The sequence below is a fragment of the Vulpes vulpes genome, chromosome 2 (assembly GCF_048418805.1).
Source record: "Vulpes vulpes isolate BD-2025 chromosome 2, VulVul3, whole genome shotgun sequence".
Classification (NCBI taxonomy): Eukaryota; Metazoa; Chordata; class Mammalia; order Carnivora; family Canidae; genus Vulpes; species Vulpes vulpes.
This window is the reverse complement of record NC_132781.1, coordinates 144,807,633-144,829,693: the sequence shown is the minus strand read 5'-3', so window position 1 is coordinate 144,829,693 and position 22,061 is coordinate 144,807,633. Positions and strand designations below refer to the sequence as shown.

The 22,061-nt window shown below is 41.7% G+C and overlaps 1 protein-coding gene across 2 annotated transcripts in view; it reads left to right on the top strand.

Moving 5' to 3' along the window:
- The first annotated feature begins 86 nt into the window (after positions 1–86).
- TENT4B (terminal nucleotidyltransferase 4B) overlaps positions 87–22,061 on the top strand; it is a 77,419-nt gene continuing 55,444 nt past the window's right edge. The window contains exon 1 of one of the 2 annotated variants that reach the window (XM_072750272.1): positions 87–841. In XM_072750272.1, the coding sequence (XP_072606373.1) occupies positions 201–841 (641 nt within the window). In that variant the 5' untranslated portion in view covers positions 87–200. The remainder of the gene's footprint in view (positions 842–22,061) is intronic. The other variant, XM_026011727.2, reaches the window with a different exon arrangement.

Below are 22,061 nucleotides of genomic sequence, written 5' to 3'. Positions count from 1 at the left end.
GCGACGCCGCCGGCGCCGGCCGGGCTCCCTGCGCGACCGCGCCGCCCGCGGCGGGCCCCAGCAGCAGTAGCAGCGGCGGCAGCGGCGGCGGCGGCAGCAGCAGCAGCAGCCTCCGAGGCCGGGCGTGCGCCTGAGGCGCGGCGGCGGCGGCGGCCCTGCGGGCGGCCGGGAGGGGCGGGGGCAGCGGCCGCCGCCGTTTGATGGATCCGAGGATCGCCTGGTTCCAGCCAGAGCAGCTCGGACCGTCCAACAGTCTGTGGATGCAGATCTGGGAGACGACCCAGGGGCTGAGGAACCTCTACTTCAACCACCACTGTCACAGCAGCGGCGGCGCGAGCGGCGGCGGCGGCGGCAGCAGCACGGCCACCGGCGGGAGCGGCAGCAGCACCGGCAGCCCCAGCGGCGCGGCCCCGGCCCCGGCCCCGGCCCCGGCCGGCATGTACCGCTCCGGGGAGCGCCTGCTGGGCGGCCACGCGCCGTCGGCGGAGCAGCGGGACTTCCTGCCCCTGGAGACGACCAACAACAACAACAACCACCACCAGCCCGCGGCCTGGGCCCGCCGGGCCGCCGCGGGCCCCTCGGCGTCCCCGTCCCCGTCCGCGTCCCCGTCCCCGTCCCCACACTCCGCCGCCGCCGTCCCCGCCGTGGAGCCCGCGGACCCGGCCTCGGGCAGCAGCAATAAGCGGAAGCGCGACAATAAGGCCAGCACCTACGGACTCAACTACAGCCTGCTGCAGCCCGGCGGAGGGCGGGCCGCGGGGGGCGGCCGGGCCGACGGCGGCGGGGGCGTGTACAGCGGGACCCCGTGGAAGCGGAGGAACTACAACCAGGGAGTCGTGGGGTGAGTGTGGCCCTGCGGCCCGGCGGCCCGGCGGCCCCGCGGCCCGGCCCTTGCACACGCGCAGCCGGGCACACGCCCACAGACGGTGGCTTGGGGGAGCCTGGGCGAGGCCGCCCCCCGCCCGCCTGCCTTCGTTGCTCCCCGGGGCTGATGCCGGTTCCTCCAGTCCTCCGCCGCTCCCGCATCCGCACCTTCCCCCTCCCCTCCTCAGCGATCCACACCTTTCCCCCTCCCCCTCAGCCTTCCAGGCCTTTTCTGGACATTGCCTCAACCATCCACATCCTCCCCTCACCTCCCTTAGTCATCCACACTCTGCCCCCTTAACAGTCCGCACCTTTCCCGGCCCCCCCCACCCCCACCACATCCATCTACTCTTTCCTCCCATCCCCCCTCCCCCAATCAAACACGCCTTCCCCAGGCTTCCCCCTCCAGCCCTCCGCATCAGCACACCCCAAGATGAAGTCTGTTAGCACAGGCAAATCATTGATTCCCTGAGAACATTCCTGTGTTAGTGCCTTTTGATGGTACAGGACCTGGAGGTGCGTTCCTTGCCAAGAATAGAAACATCCAGAAAGCTCCTCCTCCTCCCCCTCCCCCTCCCCCAATCCCAAACAGGAATCCTGTCAACCCTGTAAGGTTTTGCCTGCTGTTAACCCTTTTGCCCGTCTTTTAATTTTTTTATTTAAAAATTTTTTTTTCCTGTATTAGCGATGCCTTTTTTCTGTGGGTGAAAAATGGGGTGACAGCTGAGTTTAGGCTGGTGGAGATGGTGAGCTCTTCTGAGGTTGATAGAACTTTCTAGGAGTTCACGGTCCTCGGCTCCAGCTTCTCACTGTAAAGTTGTCATTCTGGCAGATACAGCCAGTGCTTTTCGTTCTAGGGGGTAACTTCACGCTAATGAGTGAATGTTGCACCATTAATGAGTTTCTGGTTAAAGTTCAGCTGTTACAAAATGGAATCTCAGTTGACCCCTAGTGAACTATGTACATAAGCAGGGAATGTTTCCAGCTAGATTTCCCTTCTAGAAGAGCCCCCCTGTGCTGGAATAGGTTACTGAGTCTTTTTTTTTTTTTTTTTTGTAAAATAAAAAATCGGGCCGTATGTGTATGTATGTGTATGTATGTATGTGTATGTCTGTGTGTGTTTAGCTTGAGTATGGAGAATGAGCTTTCAAATTGTTTTTCATTTTCCAGATCTTGTTTTACATTGGGGGCTACAGTAGGCAAATGTAATACCATTAGTAAGCCTTTGTGAAACATTTTCTTAGATTCACCCATTCAGATCTGCCCTGCTTTGGCAAGCACAGATAGTTCTGTGTACCTTTTTGGAGGTCTGGGTAAAATGAGTTGGTGGGTTCCATCTGCTTCTAGTGGGCTGGTGTCTGCTATATGCTACTATTACAACTCCCACCTTTTATGGAAAATGCAGTCAGGCGTTTCAGGACTGGCACTGGGTTACATGTCAAACCTGTCCTCGCTTTCCAGAGGGGAACCTTTTAGGGTTGAGTCCTCTGTTGCTAAGCTTCAAGGGCGCTCTCCATGGTCATCACGTTTTAATAAAAGACTCATGGGTTCCATCCTGTTAGCATTTCCAAGATGAAGCATAAAGCGGTGGTTTAGCGACAAGCAAATTGATATTTAAAGGTTCTGGTAGTTTCATTTCACAGAAATAAGCTCCAGTTAAGTAATCACTGTCAACTAAAACCTTGAAGTTCTCTAGTTTCGTTTTACTGAAGCTTCTGCATGTGTGTCTGGCAAAGAGAGGTGATAAATCCAAAATAGTGGCTGCTTTTCTTTTTGACAGATAAAAAATTATTTTCTTCTCTACTTGCTATTTCATGATAGGGATACCGTAAAAGGTTCATATTTGAACTTCGATAGAGTCAGGATGTTCTTATTCCCGATTCAAATATATTGCCCTCAGAAGGGATTAGGGAGAGGAATTTCCATTTCCCAGCAGGATTACTGTTTAAAAACTGATTGTAAACCTGTTTTTAAAACTGTTTATCACTTCATAAGACTTTTCATTCTTTTGCCTTTTCCTTTAGAGGCTGTCAGCAAAATTTCCTGTGTTATTAAGCAGTTCCTAACTTTTCGTAAGAGTGTCTGGGTGTTTAAAAATTCATGTTTTGATTTATAGATCCTTATGTCTTGACTTTTACAGAAGTTTTGCTATTTTTAGTACAGGTTTTTAAAAATCTGAATTCATGGTGCACCTCAAAGTTACACTATTTAGTAAAACTGTTACTAGCATTCTGAGTTCCAGGAACTGATGTTTAGCTAATAGGTCAACAAATTGTAGTGGTTCCTGGCCTCTGAACTGACAGTCCAGATAGGGGAGAGGCGTGGAAGGCACATGAACAGTGGACTGGAACTGGAGACTGCTGTATATCTACTCTCTCTTGTATCTTTGGTTTCTGTGTTCTCTGCCTCCACCAAACTGGTTGACATACTTCCTGAACAGTCCAAGATACAGTTCAAAATCCTGACTTCTCTTTTGTCCTGGTCCTTCACTTTGGTCGTTCCTCCTTTGAACTTTTGAATTACTTGCTTTTCGCTCTTGCTATATAGCCTGCTTATGTTTATTTTTCCTTTTATGTATATGTTTCCTTTAGTCCACTAGGTCACTAGTTAAGATGGAAACTTTTTTTTTTTTTAATAAAGATCTTATTTATTTAGAGCGTCCATGAGCGGAGGGTTAGGGAGGCAGAGGAGGGGGGAGAGAGAGAGAGAGCGCAAGCAAGCTTCATGCAGGGCTCAATCCTAGGACCTTGAGATCATGACCTGAGTTGTGATCAAGAGTCAGTTGCCTAACCAGCTGAGCTACCCAGGGGGCCCTAGGGTGGAAATCTTTTCTTTTCTTTTCTTTTCTTTTCTTTTTTCTTTTCTTTTCTTTTCTTTTCTTTTCTTTTCTTTTCTTTTCTTTTCTTTCTTTTTTTCTTTTCTTTTCTTTCTTTTTTTCTTTCTTTCTTTTTCTTTTCTTTTCTTTTCTTTTCTTTTCTTTTCTTTTCTTTTCTTTCTTTCACTTGAGAGAGAGTGTGTGTATGTGTGTGTGCACATAAGCAGGTGTGAGGGGCAGAGGGAGAGGTTCTTAAGCAGACTCCACTGAGCATGGAGCCAGATCCAGGGCTCAGTCTTGCGACCCTGAGATCATGACCTGAGTTGAAATCAAGAATCAGATGCTTAACCAATTGAGCCACCCAGGCACCTGGAAATTTCTTAAATGTAGAGTAAGATATTTGGATTTCATCCTGAAAGCTTCATATTCTCTTTCAAAATTGAATACAACTGGCAGGGCCTGGTTTGGTTGAGTTGGTGGAGCATGTGACTCTTGATCTCAGGGTTGTGAGTTTGAGTCTCATGTTGGGCATAGAGATTACTTAAAAAAAAAAATTTTTTTTTTTTTTTAATTAAAAATCCAGGATGCCTGGGTGGCTCAGTGGTTGAGTGTCTGCTTTTGGCCCAGGTCGTGATCCTGGAGACCCAGGATCGAGTTCCACGTTGGACTCCCTGCATGGAGCCTGCTTCTCCCTCTGCATGTGTCTCTGCCTCTCTCTCTGTGTCTCTCATGAGTAAATAAATAAAATCTTTAAAAAAAAATAAAAAATCTGCTTACCACCTAGCCTTTGTGTACCCACAGACTCAGGGAGTTTGCTCGTGTTCCTTCTTTTTTTTTTCTTTTTAAAGTTGCTTTCACTATTCTATTTCTTGGAATTCATTTCCCTCCAAGGCTGGCTGTGGTGTAGGAAGCAGTCCACCTGCTCCTTCTGGTTGTCCATGAAAATGAGCTATAAACCCTTTTCAAAGATTTAATTGTTGATTACCATGGAGAAAGAAGTGATGTCCAAAAAGTAATGAACACGGTTACCTTATGGAGACTCAGAGTCCTTGGTCTTGAGCCCCCCTATGTCTGGAAACTTCTTGTGGAAGGTGCTTGGAGCTTGTCCAAGCTCATCAGGATAGGTTTGTGTTGGCTGCATTGCCAGATCTATAGATAGTTTTTTTCAAGCCTTGGATGACTTGTTCAAAGTAGTGTTTTGGAGCATGAATCTGAGTGTGGGAATCAGGAAGACCCTGCTGGGAAACTCAGGTTTAAGGAATAATTTCTTAACCTGGACTGATGGGGATGGGAACAGTAAAGAATGAATGTGTGTGTTGCTACAGGGTAAGGTTGGAGAGGATCCTGACTCCCTTCCTGGGTTAAATAATCACGCTATAGCTTTGAACCAGAGTGTGGAAACGTTGCTGTTATTATTGCAAATAAGGGCTGGGATTGTGGGTTTGGAGTAAAAAAAATATGGTGATGTTAAGGTGGAGCTGTCTGGCAGTGACTTGAAATTTGGGGGCCACAGCATAGTCATCTTTGCTGCAGTGGGGCAATGTCCTTCCTGATGTGCCCTGTGCTCTAGATCATGGTAAGTCCAAGATGCTGACGCTGTTCTTCAGCACCGGCATTATGATTTCTTTCTGCTAATTTCTACACGATGTGATCAATAGGCTTGCTGTTGGTGCTGGGCTCCAAAGTAAGTGATCCAGCAGATTAACATGGCGTTGAGTATGAAAGAATTTAGAGGCCGTATTCCAAGTGCTTGCTCTAAATGTTAATATCTGTACATTTGCTAATGTAGTCCCAGCAATTCTTTGGTGAACTAGAACCCTTGGGTCCTTGAATTCTACTACATTTGAGTACTGAAAGGTGATTTTGAGAAGATGTTAGGTTTCTTCCAGGGTACATTCTACACTAACAGTGTAATTCATTTTGGAGAATTTCCCTAAATCTCATATACTATGTTCACCTAAGATACTTTCTTCTTCTTCTTTTTTTAAAAGATTTTATTTATTTATTCATGAGAGACACACAGAGAGAGACACAGGCAGAGACACAAGCAGAGGGAGAAGCAGGCTCCATGCAAGGAGCCTGATGTGGGACTCGATCCTGGGTCTCCAGGATCACACCCTGGGCTGCAGGTGGTGTAAACCGCTGCACCACCGGGGCTGCCCCACCTAAGATACTTTCATGTCATAGCTCGTCTTCTGTCTAAAATCTGTGACCAGTGAAGACTGTCACTGAGGATCATTGGTATGTCAGGGTGTGTAGTCTTTTTCAAACCCCATTAAGTTTTTAGCTGTTGAAAGGCAAAAGGAACCAGCAAGTGGATAGAGCTTTTTGGAGTCTACCCTGGGTTCACACAGAAGGTTCAGTATATTGCAGTAAAGGAGGGATAGGAAAGGGATACTAGAAAAACCCAAGGTGGGGAGGGTGTGTGTGTGTTAAAACAGTGCTGGTCCTGGTGTGATAGATGGCCTTATAGCACAGCTTCTTCCATGAAACCCCTACCAAAACATCCTAGTGTTAGGAGCCCAGAAAAGTCCATGGGAAGAAAATTCAGGGGCTCCCTTGCTGATATGGGCACTGGTCAGATGGTTGTAGTTAGATATTCTTATACCTGCTGAAGCTGAGAAAAATTTCAGCTGCTTTTTCTATGGAAGATAGAAAAGCAAGCTGTTGTATAATTTCACTCAGCTTTCTATTCTCCCTTCTGTTGAATCCGTTAGAGTAATATTTAGTGGAGGAAACTATTTCAGGATCACACCCACGGCACTAGAGACTGTATGTATTAATCACTTACACACACATAGGTGTGGAGTAATCCCGAAGAGGGGCTCTAGGCCCAAGAGGATGCTTATTTTGAAGAGTTAGGGTCCACTTCCCAGCAGCTAGTCTGAGACTCCTGTCTTTGCTCTTTCCTACAGAGCTGACTGGACAGCTCAGAGCCTGCTTGAGGAATTCAGAAGACTGCCAGTAGAATGTTCTTTCCATCCTTCAGAATATTTGCTAGGGACTCAGCTGCCGCAGAACACCATAAAGGCTTCAAATCCATTTTACCATTTTTAACATGACATGGAATTTTTTTCCTAAGGGAATATTGAAATGGAGGATGGCCTTGAACTAGACTGTACATTAATTTGCATCCAAACAGGCAATATATTTATTTTCATCTTACAAGTTATTTGATGATATAAGAGACTTTTGTATACTAAGGGCTTTGGACCGTATGGAGATTGAAGTTGGGAGATTTGGGGGAGAGACAATGTGAAGATGTTTATGTTGTGCGCTGGCTCCTTGTTCACTTGAATAGCTTCAAGTCTGAAAAAAATCTTGCCATGTCTGTAAGAGATTTCATGGAGTATCTAGTGACTAAACTCAGGAATTCTACCTCTGATCATGCTTCCTGCTCCAATAGTTTGAATAGTCTGCAGAAACCTGTGTTTTCAAATTAGTTGATTTATTATTAAAAGTGTTCAATAAAATCATAAAGTGCTCGTGGTAGCCTTTGTATCATGTTCCAAATGCTATGTTAAATTTTTTCTATTTATTATATTAACCTGCTCATGCATTGCCCCATCTCATTTGTTTTTCTTTTGAAATACAGATTCACAGAGTTGCAAAAAAAAACAGTACAGAGATCCCATGTTTCCTTCACCTAGTTTCATGCAATGGTAACATCTTATATAACTATAGTTTAATATCAAAACCAGGAAATTGACATTGTTACACTTCATAGCCTGATTTAGATTTCACCAGTCTAACAACTAGATAACACCAGTCTAACAAATGAATGCGTACTCATTTGTGTGTGCGTGTATGTAGTCCAGTGCACTTTTATCATGTGTAGATTGTGTGATAATCACTGCAATCAGAGATCCCTTATGCTACCCCTTTGTTTTCACACACACCGTCATCTCTAACCCTGAGCAACCACTAATTTGTTCTCCATTTCTATAATATTGTTATTTTGAGAATGATAAATGGAATCACACAGTGTGTTACTTTGGGTTTTTTCCTCTTACCATAATTCCGTTGAGATTTGTCCAGATTGTTTCGTGTATTAATAGTTCATCCCTTTTTAATGTTGAGTAGTATTCCAATGTGTGGATGTACCACAGTTTGTTTAATGATTCATGCATTGAAGGACATACCAGAAGAGTTTCCAGTTTTTGGCTATTACAAATAAAGTTGCTATAAACTTAGGCATACAAATTTTTATGTGAACATAAAGTTTCATTTTTAGGGGGTAAATGCCTTAAAAGTGCTAGGTCGAGACACCTGGGTGTCTCAGGTCATGATTCTGGGATAGCTGAGAACCTGCTTCACCCTCTTCCTCTGCCATTTTCCCTGCTTGTGCTCTTTCTGTCAAATAAAATCTTAAAAAAAAAAAAAAATAGGGACGCCTGGGTGGCTCAGTGGTTGAGCATCTGCCTTCGGCTCAGGGCATGATCCTGGGGTTCGGGGATTGAGTCTCGCATGGGGCTCCTTGCATGCTCCTACTTCTCCCTCTGTCTATGTCTCTGCCCCTCTGTGTCTCTCATGAATAAATAAAATCTTTAAAAATAAATAAATAAAGGTGCTGGATCATATGGTAAATACATATTTATTTTTATTTATTTATTTTAGAGAGACACAGAGTGTATGTGGGGGGCGAGGGGGAGGGACAGGGAGAGAGAATCCCAAACAGGCTGCCTGCCAAACATAGTGCCTGATGTAGGGCTTGATCCCACAACCCCAAGATCATGACCTGAGCTGAAACCAAGAACCAAAGGCTCAACTGACTGAGCCACTAAGATACCCCGACTATGTATTTAGTTTTGAAAGGAACTGCTAAACTCTTATTTATTTTTTAAAATATTTTATTTATTTATTTATGAGAGACATAGAGACAGAGGCAGAAGGAAAAGCAGGCTCCCTGTACAAGAGCCTGATGTGGGACTCGATCCCAGACTCCAGGATCACACCCTGAGCCAAAGGCGGACGCCTAACCACTGAGCCACCCAGGCGGCCCTGCTAAACTCTGTTTTAGAGTGATTGTACCATATTATATTCATATCGTGATGTGTGTAAGCCTGTTTCTCTGCATGCTTACCAGCATTTAGCATTATCACTTTTTAAAATTTTAGTTTTAATAAAGGTACTGTGGTTCATTGTGCTCTTTCTTTCTTTCTTTCTTTCTTTTTTTTTTTTTTTTTTTTTAAGATTTTACTTATTCATGAGAGAGAGACACAGAGAGACAGAGAGGTAGAGACACAGGCAGAGAGAGAAGCAGGCTCCATGCAGGGAGCCTGATGTAGGACTTGATCCTGGATCATGCCCTGGGCCGAAGGTAGGTGCTAAATTGCTGAGCCACCCAGGGATCCCCTCATTGTGCTTTTATCAAATTAACCTCATAAATAGCCTCACCTAATTTTAACTTTAATTTTATTTTTGAAATATTTATTTAGAAAGAGAATGTGCATGGGAATGGGGAAGGGGCAGAGGAGGAGGGAGAAAGAATCTAAAGCAGACTTGATGCTGAACTCGCAGAGCCAGATGTGGGGTTCAATCTCACAACCCTGAGATTACAACCTGAGCCAAAACCCAAGAGTCTGAGGCTAAAGCAAATTGAGCCACCCAGGCGCGCTCCAACTCTTTTTTTTTTTTTTCCGAAACTTCTTGACAGTATTGAGAATGTCCTTAATTAAAAATTCCTAAGTAAAACACATTTTAACTATTTATCTTTGAAGTACTTTGCAGTGTTTCCTTTACATATTGCTTTTTAAACTAGTATGAAGTAGAGCTTTATTTTCACTTTTTAAAAACATGTAAAAAGACAACTGCAGAAAAGATTTCAGAATTTAGTGTCCTTTCCTTTCGTATGAGTATTATTTTCTCTCTGCTTGGCTCTCTTCTGGGAAGTAAACACTCGTTAGTGGTTTTTGTTGGTGATGGTGAAGTGTTCTTTAGAGTGTTTTTTTTTTTTTTTTTTTTAAGATTTTATTAGAGAGAGAGAGAGAGACAGTCCATGTAGATTTGTGCATGGGGGAGGAGAAAGACAGGAGAGGGAGAGAGAATCTCAAGCAGTCTCCCTGTCAAACATGGAGCCTGGTGCAGGGCTGGATCTCACGATCCTGAGATAATGACCTGAGCTGAAACCAAGAGTCAAGATGCCTAACTGTGTCACCCAGGTGCCTCTTTTTTTATAGTATTTTTATATCTGAACAATGCCTTCAGACTGTGCTTCATCTTCACACTTGTTCTGGAGTAAACCGTGTTTCAGCAGAACTAGTTTCTGGACTGAGAACTGGGACTTCATGTGTTTCCCTTACTGTTTTGATTTAGTCAAAATAATGTAACTTTCAGTACCATCAAGTGTTTATAAATTTCTGCCACAGCAGGAGGAAGAATCCATTAGCATCATGGTTGAGGAGGTTCAAAAGTTAACTTCTGATAATTTGGGTTTAATGAAGTATTAGGTGTCTGATGAGGTTTGGAATTTTCCCTCAAAGTTAGTTATTCTACCTTTCTTTCCTTCTTGGTATGAGGTGTTAATACCATTGTCCTTTTTTTTTTTTTTTTTTTTTTTTTTTTAAGATTTTACTTATTCATGAGAGACACACATACAGAGAGAGAGGCAGAGACACAGGCAGAGGAAGAAGTAGGCTCCATGCAGGGAGCCCGATATGGGACTTGATCCCAGACTCCAGGATCACACCCTGAGCCAAAGGCAGACGCTTAACCACTGAGCCACCCAGGCGTCCCTACCACACTGTCCTTCAAAATACTTGTTTTTAAAAACAATAAACAGTTTAAATACTACTAATTAATACTGATTTTCAAGAAACTAGAACATACAGCTAAATCAAAGAAATTAAAAAAAAAAAATAGCCTCCGTTAAACTACTTCCAGGGTATAACTACTGACATCTTACTTTGTTTTTAGTTTTTTGTTATTTATAAAAAACGTGTTTTTAGATGAACCTTTGGATTCTTTCTTTTACTGAGATGTAATTCATATGCCATCACATTCTCCCTTTTATAGTATACAGTTTAGGGGTTTTAGAATGTTACAGGAGTGTGTAACTATCACCACTATCTAATTCTGGAACATTTTCATCACCCTAGAAAGAAACCCTGTACACATTATCACTCCCCGCTCTTTCACTCTCAGCACCTGGCAAACTCATGCAGCCCTTCTCTGTCTATGGATTTACAATTCTGAACATTTCATAAGAATGTATGAAATCAGGGCAGCCCCGGTGGCTCAGCGGTTTAGTGCCGCCTTCGGCCCGGGGTGTGATCCTGGAGACCCAGGATCAAGTCCCACATCAGGTTCCCTGTGTGGAGCCTGCTTCTCCCTTTGCCTGTGTCTCTGCCTCTCTCTCTCTCTCTCTCTCTCTCTCTCTCTGCCTCTCATGAATAAATAAATCTTTAAAAATATGTATGAAATCATAATATGTGGCTTTTTGTTTACCATTTATCAGTTGATGGACAGTTGGGTTGTTTCTGCTTTTTGGCTGTTATAGATAATGCTGCTCTGAACTTCATGTTCAAGTTTGTATGTGGACCAATGTTTCTATTTCTCTTGGATAAACACCTCTAAGTGGAATATATATTGTGGGAGTGGAATTGCTAAATCACATAAAGCAGCTGTAATATTTTCCATACCCACCAGTAATGTATGAGGTTTCCAGTTTCTCCATATTGTCAACTTTTTTCATTACCTTTTTGATTATAGCCATCCTATTGGGTGCAAAGTAGTATCTCATCGTAATTTTGATTTACATTTTCCCAAAACTAATGGTGAACATCTTTGCATGTGCACATAGGCCATTATTTTTCATTGGGTTGACTTTTTTTTTTTTTTTTAAGATTTTTGATTGATTGATTTGACACAGAGAAGGGAGTACACAAGTAGGCAGAGTGGCAGGGAGAGGGAGAAGCAGGCTCCCCACTGAGCAGAGCGCCCATTGTGGGGCTTGGGCCCCAGGACCCTGGGATCATGACCTGAACTGAAGGTAAGATGCTCAACCGAGTGAGCTACCCAGGTGCCCCTTGGGTTGACTTTTTGTTGAGTTGTAAGTTCTTTGTATATTCTAATACTAGACTCTTATTAGATAAATGATTTACAAATATTTCTTCTTCTCTATGGATCGTCTTTTTACTTTCTTGATAGTGTTCTTTGAAGTACAAAGGGTTTTTTTCCTATTTCATAAATTCTGATTTGTGTATTATTTTCTGTTGCTTGTGCTTTAAGTGTTATGTCCAAGAAACCACTGCCTAATTCAAGATCATGAAAATGAACCCATGTTCTAAGAGTCTTACAGTTTTAGCTTTTACATTTAGTTATTTTATTATAATCTTTGTAAGTAATCTCTGCCTAACATGGGCTCAAATTCATGACCCTGAGACAGAGAGTCATGTGCTCTACTGACTGAGCCAGCCTGGTGCTCCTTCATTTAGGTCTTAGATCCAATTTTTTTTTTTTTTTTTTTTTAAGATTTTACTTATTCATGAGAGACACACATACAGAGAGAGAGGCAGAGACACAGGCAGAGGAAGAAGTAGGCTCCATGCAGGGAGCCCGATATGGGACTTGATCCCAGACTCCAGGATCACACCCTGAGCCAAAGGCAGACGCTTAACCACTGAGCCACCCAGGCGTCCCTACCACACTGTCCTTCAAAATACTTGTTTTTAAAAACAATAAACAGTTTAAATACTACTAATTAATACTGATTTTCAAGAAACTAGAACATACAGCTAAATCAAAGAAATTAAAAAAAAAAAATAGCCTCCGTTAAACTACTTCCAGGGTATAACTACTGACATCTTACTTTGTTTTTAGTTTTTTGTTATTTATAAAAAACGTGTTTTTAGATGAACCTTTGGATTCTTTCTTTTACTGAGATGTAATTCATATGCCATCACATTCTCCCTTTTATAGTATACAGTTTAGGGGTTTTAGAATGTTACAGGAGTGTGTAACTATCACCACTATCTAATTCTGGAACATTTTCATCACCCTAGAAAGAAACCCTGTACACATTATCACTCCCCGCTCTTTCACTCTCAGCACCTGGCAAACTCATGCAGCCCTTCTCTGTCTATGGATTTACAATTCTGAACATTTCATAAGAATGTATGAAATCAGGGCAGCCCCGGTGGCTCAGCGGTTTAGTGCCGCCTTCGGCCCGGGGTGTGATCCTGGAGACCCAGGATCAAGTCCCACATCAGGTTCCCTGTGTGGAGCCTGCTTCTCCCTTTGCCTGTGTCTCTGCCTCTCTCTCTCTCTCTCTCTCTCTCTCTCTCTGCCTCTCATGAATAAATAAATCTTTAAAAATATGTATGAAATCATAATATGTGGCTTTTTGTTTACCATTTATCAGTTGATGGACAGTTGGGTTGTTTCTGCTTTTTGGCTGTTATAGATAATGCTGCTCTGAACTTCATGTTCAAGTTTGTATGTGGACCAATGTTTCTATTTCTCTTGGATAAACACCTCTAAGTGGAATATATATTGTGGGAGTGGAATTGCTAAATCACATAAAGCAGCTGTAATATTTTCCATACCCACCAGTAATGTATGAGGTTTCCAGTTTCTCCATATTGTCAACTTTTTTCATTACCTTTTTGATTATAGCCATCCTATTGGGTGCAAAGTAGTATCTCATCGTAATTTTGATTTACATTTTCCCAAAACTAATGGTGAACATCTTTGCATGTGCACATAGGCCATTATTTTTCATTGGGTTGACTTTTTTTTTTTTTTTTAAGATTTTTGATTGATTGATTTGACACAGAGAAGGGAGTACACAAGTAGGCAGAGTGGCAGGGAGAGGGAGAAGCAGGCTCCCCACTGAGCAGAGCGCCCATTGTGGGGCTTGGGCCCCAGGACCCTGGGATCATGACCTGAACTGAAGGTAAGATGCTCAACCGAGTGAGCTACCCAGGTGCCCCTTGGGTTGACTTTTTGTTGAGTTGTAAGTTCTTTGTATATTCTAATACTAGACTCTTATTAGATAAATGATTTACAAATATTTCTTCTTCTCTATGGATCGTCTTTTTACTTTCTTGATAGTGTTCTTTGAAGTACAAAGGGTTTTTTTCCTATTTCATAAATTCTGATTTGTGTATTATTTTCTGTTGCTTGTGCTTTAAGTGTTATGTCCAAGAAACCACTGCCTAATTCAAGATCATGAAAATGAACCCATGTTCTAAGAGTCTTACAGTTTTAGCTTTTACATTTAGTTATTTTATTATAATCTTTGTAAGTAATCTCTGCCTAACATGGGCTCAAATTCATGACCCTGAGACAGAGAGTCATGTGCTCTACTGACTGAGCCAGCCTGGTGCTCCTTCATTTAGGTCTTAGATCCAATTTTTTTTTTTTTTTTTTTTTTTAATAAGCACAGAGCTTGAACTCAAGTCCCTGAGATAAGACCTGAGCCAGGATCAAGAGTTGGATGCTTAACAGACTGAGCCACCCAGGTGCCCCAGGTCCTAGATCCATTTTGACTTCATTTTTGTATATGATACGAGGTAGAGATCAACTTCATTCCTTTGCCTGTGGATATCCAGCTGTCTTAGCACCATTTTTTTTAAAAACTTTTTTTTTTAATTAAAGATTTTATTTATTCTCTCTATCTCTACAGAGAGATAGAGAGAGAGAGGCAGAGACACAGACAGAGGGAGAAGCAGGCATCATACAGAGAGCCTGACGTGGGACTCGATCCAGGATCTCCAGGATCACGCCCTGGGCTGCAGGCAGCGCCAAACCGCTGCACCACCGGGCTGCCCTTGTTTTTTTAAAACTTTTTTTTTTTTTTATTAAAGATTTTATTTATTCATTCCCATTTTTAAAAAACTGTTCTCTCTCCAAGAATTGTATTGGCACATAAAGTTTTAGACAGGAGGTTTTTGTATCTTGTAAGGCTTTTACCACTCTTATCTGTGGAAAGATTCGGCTGGTTTACCCTTATATCAGCAGTGTGCAAGAATCCCAGTTTATTTTTTTTTTATTTTTTATTTTTTTTAAGAATCCCAGTTTACCCTAAACCCTCTCCAATGCTAAATATTATATCCAAAACCAATACAAAAGAAAACAGTTTGCCAATTTTATAGGTGAAAAATAGTATTTTCCTATTTTAATTTGCACATATTTTCATACTAATTGGCTATTTTCTTTTTTTTTTTAATTTTTTTAATTGGCTATTTTCTTTTTTGAATTGTTTATTTCCCTTCTAGCTTTTTTCTCTTTTTCTTTGCCTGCCTGTCTTTCTTTCTTTCTCTGGTTTATTGAGGCATTTTATTTGTGTGTGTATTACATCCCTAGAAAAAGAATCCCGGGATTTTCCCTCCTGTATGTTTTTGTTTTGCTTCTTCATGGTCCATGATGCTAGCTGAGGTTGTCAATACAATGAAACCAAACCAAACTGGTGGGATGGGAGCAGATGCTTCTGCCATTTTTCTAGATCTTTGAGTTGTACGTCAAATTTTGGGACTGATCACTCTACACTTGATTAACCTGCCTGTGAGATTCATAACAATTTTCCCAGCTCTGTGATCATCAGTGATTTCAAATTTGTCAGTGTAACCATGCTTCATCCCAGTAAGAAACCAGCCACTGACTTTGGATCATGGCCTAACCTGCTGTTCGCCTCTTTTCAGCATTGTTAATGCTTCTGAAAGCATCTGCCAGGACATTCAAAGCATACCATTATGGTAGCGTGGAAAGATGGTGGAAAGAACATTGCTAACTTTCTTCTGATGTTTGTAGGAACTATTCGTCTATTACAAATATTTACAACTTTTAATTCTAATTTTATGACTTTTAAATGGCTTTATTAGGGCATAATTTATCATTATAGTATTCATCCATTTTAATTGTACAGTTTGGTGACTTTGGGCAAATATATATAGTTGTGTAACTGTAACAGTTGAGATACAGAACATTTCTTTTTTTTTTTTTTAATTTTTATTTATTTATGATAGTCACAGAGAGAGAGAGAGAGGCAGAGACATAGGCAGAGGGAGAAGCAGGCTCCACGCACCGGGAGCCTGATGTGGGACTCCATCCCGGGTCTCCAGGATCGCGCCCTGGGCCAAAGGCAGGCGCCAAACCGCTGCGCCACCCAGGGATCCCCGAGATACAGAACATTTCTATCACTCAGAAAATAACCTTGTGCTCTTGCAGTCAGTCCCCTTACCTTGTCTCTGGCCTTAGGCAACCACTTGCCTTTTCTAGGGTTTCATATAAATGAAATATATACTTTGTAGTCTTTTGTACCTGACTTCTTTTACTATGATGTTTTGGGACATCCATACTGTTGGGTACATTGGTGTTACTTTTTTTTTTTTTTTTAAGATTTTTATTTATTCATGAATAAAGACAGAGAGAGAGAGATGGGGAGGGGGGGTGGCAGTGACACAGGCAGAGGGAGAAGCAGGCTTCATTTTCATGCAGGGAGCCCGACATGGGACTTGATCCCGGGTCTCCAGGATCACGCCCTGGGCTGAAGGTGGTGCTAGACCGCTGAGCCCTTGGTGTTACTTTTTAATGTCAGTAGTATTCCATTGTATGGATCTGTCACAATGTGTTCATTCTTTGTGGTCTATAGAATTTGTCAATGTGTCCTCTGCTTTTGGTATTGTATTACTTGCTGGTTTTGCCACTCATTCCTGTATAGGCCAGAACTGATCCACACATTTTTTGGTTGGATGATCAACTACTTTATGCAAACTGTTGTGCAAGACTTTTGTGGGACATAATGACAGTAGAACATGTTCCTTGCCTCCTGGAAAGTGATGCTCTGGTTGGATAGACAGTGCATAAGGTGGACAAGCCTTGAGTGGAGATTTTTGCTATGGTTTTGAAAGATTGGTTAGGTTGTAGAGGGTTGGAAAAGAAAAACTGCTCGTATTGGTTTCAAATGATAAGCTCTAAAGGGACAAGTTGGATATGTAGTATTTAGCATAATTGAGGTGGGTAGTGAACAGGATCTAGTTTACCATGATGGTTGACCTCAACTAAAGGAGTCTGAAATTATTCAAGTTAATTTTATAAAACCTATTTATTGAGGAAAACTACAAACAATGTGGAAGTGCAGAGTATAAAATAATGAACCTCCATGTATTCATCACGCATTTGACAGTGATAAACCTTGGCAAACTTACTTCACCAGCCCACCTTATATTCATTCCCACCCCCATTACTTTGAAATAAATTACGGATGTCACATCATTTTTTGTGTCTCTAGATAAGGCCTTTAAAAAAAGTCATAATTGCAATGCCATAAGTACACCTAAACAAATTAACATTAATACCTGAGTTGCATAAAAAATCCAGTGTTCGTATTTCCCCAGTTGTGCCATAATTATCTTTTTAATGGTTTGTTAAAATCAGAATCCATATGAGGTTTGCCTTGCTATTGGTTGAAATGCCTTTTAAATCTTTTAATCTACAGCTTTGTCAGCCATCTGTTTTCCCCTCATTAATGTATTCATTGAAGAAATCGAGTTGTTTTTCCTGTTGACTTTTCTGCTGAGTTTTGCTGGTTACATTCCCTTGGTGTCAATTTAATGTTCCTTTGTCCCCCTGTATTTTCTATAAAGTTGTAATTAGATCTAGAGGTTTGTTTATGTTTTGTTTTGTTTTCAAGAATACTTCATAGAGGGGCACCTGGATGGTTCAGGTGGTTAAGCATCTACCTTAGCCCAGGTCATGACCCCAGGGCCCTGGGATTGAGCCTCGCATCCTCCCTCCTCCCTCTCCCTCTGGGCTGCCTCTCTCTCTCTCTGTTTCTCAAATAAATACAATTCTTTTTTTTTTTTTTTTAAGATTTTATTTATTTATTCATGAGAGGCACACATAGAGAAAGGCAGAGACACAGGCAGTGGGAGAAGCAGGCTCCTTGAGGGGAGCCCAGTGTGGGACTCCATCTCCGGGATCGTGCCCTGAGCCGAAGACAGACGCTTAACTGCTGAGCCACCCAGGTGTCCCAAATAAAATAAAATCTTAAAACGTAGACTACTTCATAGATGATGCTCTGTAATTTTCCCAATAGACACACAATGTCTAAGTATCTTTCTTTTGTGATATTAGTAGCCATTAAGGACCATTGCCTGTATTTATTAGTTCATTATTAAGGTTGTAAACTTGTGATATTGTTATTCTCTTGAACCTCTATCAGTTGTCAGCTGCAATACTCCTGATAGGAGAAACATTTTCTCCTCAGCTCTTCGGTTATCCTAAGGGCATAGTTTTTTTTTTTTTTTCTTAAGATTATTTATTTATTCATGAGAGACACACAGAGAGAGGCAGAGGCATAGGCAGAGGGAGAAGCAGGCTCCTCTAGGGGAGCCTGATGTGGGACTCAATCCCAGGACCCCAGGGTCACTCTTTGAGCCGAAGGCAGATGCTCAATCCCTGAGCCACCCAGACGTCCCTTAAGGGCACAGTTCTCATGGGAACATGGGCTAAGAGGAGAAGGCGGATATAAATTCTGACTTTGTGAATGAGCAGAAAGAAGCAAGGTGGGTTGCATGCAAAAAGCTGAAGTGGTCTTTGGGCTGACTAGTGCAGGATGTCTGGAAAAGGCAGTTAATTCTCCGAGCATAGTGAGCTATGCTTGGCCTTCAGTGGGTGGCTGGGAACTGCCAAGGAAGCCGTTCATCCACAGCCATACCTGACCTTTGCTTTCTGCTTGTGTTAGCTGAACAAAACCATGGTGGATCTAGTGACCTGTGAGTCTCTGCTTAGGAGACCCGAGTTCTCACAGCCTTAATGCAGCAACCAGGAGTAACACACTTATTTGTCCTTGGAATTAACTTTGATTATATTTCTTCCTCTTGTTCTAATATTCTTTTTTTTTTTTATTTTTATTTATTTATGATAGAGAGAGAGAGAGAGAGAGAGAGAGAGAGACAGGCAGAGGGAGAAACAGGCTCCATGCACCGGGAGCCACGGGACTTGATCCCTGGTCTCCAGGATCGTGCCCTGGGCCAAAGGCAGGCGCCAAACCGCTGCGCCACCCAGGGATCCCATTCTTCTAATATTATTCTTAAACCTTTGTGAGAAGCACCCCTGCCCTCAGGCTAATGTAACCTCTACATCATTATAGTAAAAGGATTCCTACCAGTAGTAAATCTAGTGATTTTTTTTTCTTTACCCCCAATCAAATATTTATTTTAAAAGCCACTATTTACTGTAAGAACCACATAGCAAGCATGGTGGCAGCTGTGTAAAGAAAGGGCTGTTGGGCATTGGTAAAAGAGTGCTCCGACCTCTAGGCCATAGTTTGGCTTCAGCTTCCTTAGGAGTTTGTGGGGGCCTCTTCTGGGATAGTCAGTAGGTAAGGTCATCTGGGAAGCCGGGCAACACAGAGAGAGTCAAGGACTTTGCTCTTCTGAGGTAGCTGTTCTGTTTTTCCTCCACCACAAGGTGTGTGTGCGTTAGAATTTTTTTGATTCTGGTTTTGTATTTACAGAATAATTGAGCAAAAATACAGAATCCTTGTATACTCCCTCACTCCCCTACTCCTATCCCATTTCTCCTATAATTAACATCTTACATTTGTTATGATTGATAAGCCATGTATCAATGCATTACAATTAAAGTCCAGGATTACATTAGGATTCAATCTTTGAATATCTTGTAGGTTTTGGCAAATGATGCTTATTCATCATTGTAGCATTAGTACAGAATAATTTCAGTGCCCTAAAAATATGTGCTTTCCCTATCCATCCTTCCTTCTCCCTGAGCCCCTGGCAATCTCTGATCTTTTTACTGTCTTCCTAGTTTTACATTTTCCAGAATGTCATGTAGTTGGAATCATGCAGTATGTACTACTTTCCCTGATCCTAATTTAGGCTTCCTCTGTATCTTTTCCCAGCTCTATAGCTCTTTTGTTTTTACTTTGGTATTTCTATTGCTGAATAATACTTCATTGTATGGATGTAACACTATTTACCCAATTACCTATTGAAAGACAGCTTGATTGTTCCAAGTTTTGGCATTTATGAATAAAACATCTGCATGCAGGTTTTTGTGTAGACGTAAGTTTTCAGCTCGTTTGGGTAAACACCAAGAAAGAAGATTGCTGGGTCATATGGAAAGAGTATGTTTCGTTTTTTAAGAAACTGCCAAACTGTATTGCAAAGTGACTGTACTATTTTACATTTGCGCCAGCACTGAATGAGTTCCTGCCGTCCCACATACTTGCCAGCATTTGGTATTGTCAGTGTTCTGGTTTTGGCTGGTCTGATAGGTGTGTAGTAGTATCTTGTTTTATTTTTTATTTTTTAATTTTTATTTATTTATGATAGTCACAGAGAGAGAGAGGCAGAGACACAGGCGGAGGGAAAAGCAGGCTCCATGCACCGGGAGCCCGATGTGGGATTCGATCCCGGGTCTCCAGGATCGCGCCCTGGGCCAAAGGCAGGCGCCAAACCGCTGCGCCACCCAGGGATCCCTAGTATCTTGTTTTAATTAGAGGTTCCCTAATGACAGATGATGTCGAGTATGTTTTCATATGCATATTTGCCTCTTTATATTCTTTGGTTAGGTGTTTTGCTTGGTTTTTAATTGGGTTATTTTCTTACTGTTAAGTTTTAAGAGTTCTTTTTACATTTGGATAGCAGTTCTTTAATCAGATATGTGTTTTGTAAAAATTTTCTTCCAGGCTGTGGCTTGGCTTTTCATTCTCTTGACAGTGTCTTTTGCAAAGTAGAAGTTTTTACTTTTCGTTAAATCCGCTTTAGCAGTTCTTTAATGGGTTGTGCTTTTGGTATTGTGTCTGAGGAGTTCTTGCCAAACAAGGACACCTAGACTTTCTCTTAAGTCATCTTCTAGAAATTTTATAGTTTTGTGTTTTGCATTTAGGTCTGTGATCCATTTTGAGTTCATTAAAAATGAACTGGTGGAATATGAAAGGTGGAATATCAGTGTCTAGATTCATTTTTTTTTTTTTTGCATGTGAATATCCAGTTCTTCTGACACCATGCTTTTTTAAAAAGACTGCCTTTCTCCATTGAATTGCCTTTGCTCCTTTGTTAAAGATCAGTAGACTGTAGGAGCCAGGGCTGCTCACTTGTTGGGCAGCTCCCTATAGCTCAGGTCATCATCCCTGCATCAGGCTCCCTGCTCAGCACGGAACCTACTTCTCTCTCTGCCCTTCCCCCTACTCATGTGTACGCATGTGTGTGCTTGCGCTGAGTGCATGCCCCACCCCCCCAAATAAAGATCAGTAGATTATATTTTGTGTAGGTCTCATTCTGGGCTCTCTCTTCTGTTCTATGATCTATTAGTCCATTCTTTTGCCAGTACCACACTGTCTTGATTACTTTAGTGGGATTTTTTGTTTGCTTGTATGTTTTTGATTACTTTAGTTTTATAATAAGTCTTGAAGTCAGGTAGTGTCAGTCCTTCAACTTTGTTCTTCTCCTTCTGTGTTGTGTTGGTTATTCTGGGTCTTTTTTACAGCTTCCCATATAAATTTTAGGATCAGTTTGTTGATAATACACAACATCTTGGTGGAATTTTGTTTGGGATTTCACTGAATCTGTAGATATAGTTGGGAAAAAATGACAGTGACATTGTGACAACATTGAATCTTCCAATCCATGAACCTGGGATCACCTTCCATATTTTTAGATCTTTGATTTCTTTCATTAGAGTTTTGTGATTTTCTTCATAAAGGCCTTATACATACATTGTTAGACTTACACCTAAGTATTTCTCCCTTTTTTGATGCTAATATAAATGGCATTGCATTTTAAATTTCAAATTCCTGTTGTTTATTGTTGGCATGTAACAGAGCAGTTGACTTTTGTTTATTAACTTTGTATCCTGCAACTTTGTGTTTATTAATTCCAGGAATTTTTTTTGTTGTTTGGGATTTTCTATGTAGATAATCATGTCATCAGCAATCAAAGGCATTTTTATTTATATATTTTTATTATTATTATTTTTAAGGCAGTTTTATTTTATCCTTGCCAGTCTGTACACTTTTTTCCTTGTATTACTGCATCTGCTAAGACGGCTTTTTTTTTTTAAGATTTTATTTATTTATTTATTTATTTATTTATTTATTTATTTATTTATTTATGAGAGAGCGCAAGAGACCAGGAGCAGAGGGGAGGAACAGAGGAAAAGGGAGAAGCCAGCTCCCTGCTGAACAGGGAGCCTCATGTGGGAAGATCATGACCTGAGCCAAAGGCAGACACTTAACCAACTGAGCCACCAAGGCGCCCTTCTGCCAAGGCTTCCAATATGTTGAGTAAGTGGGGTGAGAGTGGACATCTTGCCTATTCCTAATCTTAGTGGGAAAGCATCTAATTTCTCCTCGTTAAGTATGATGTTAGCTGGAGGATTTTTGTATATGTTCTTTTGTTTGTTTGGATTTTTTTGT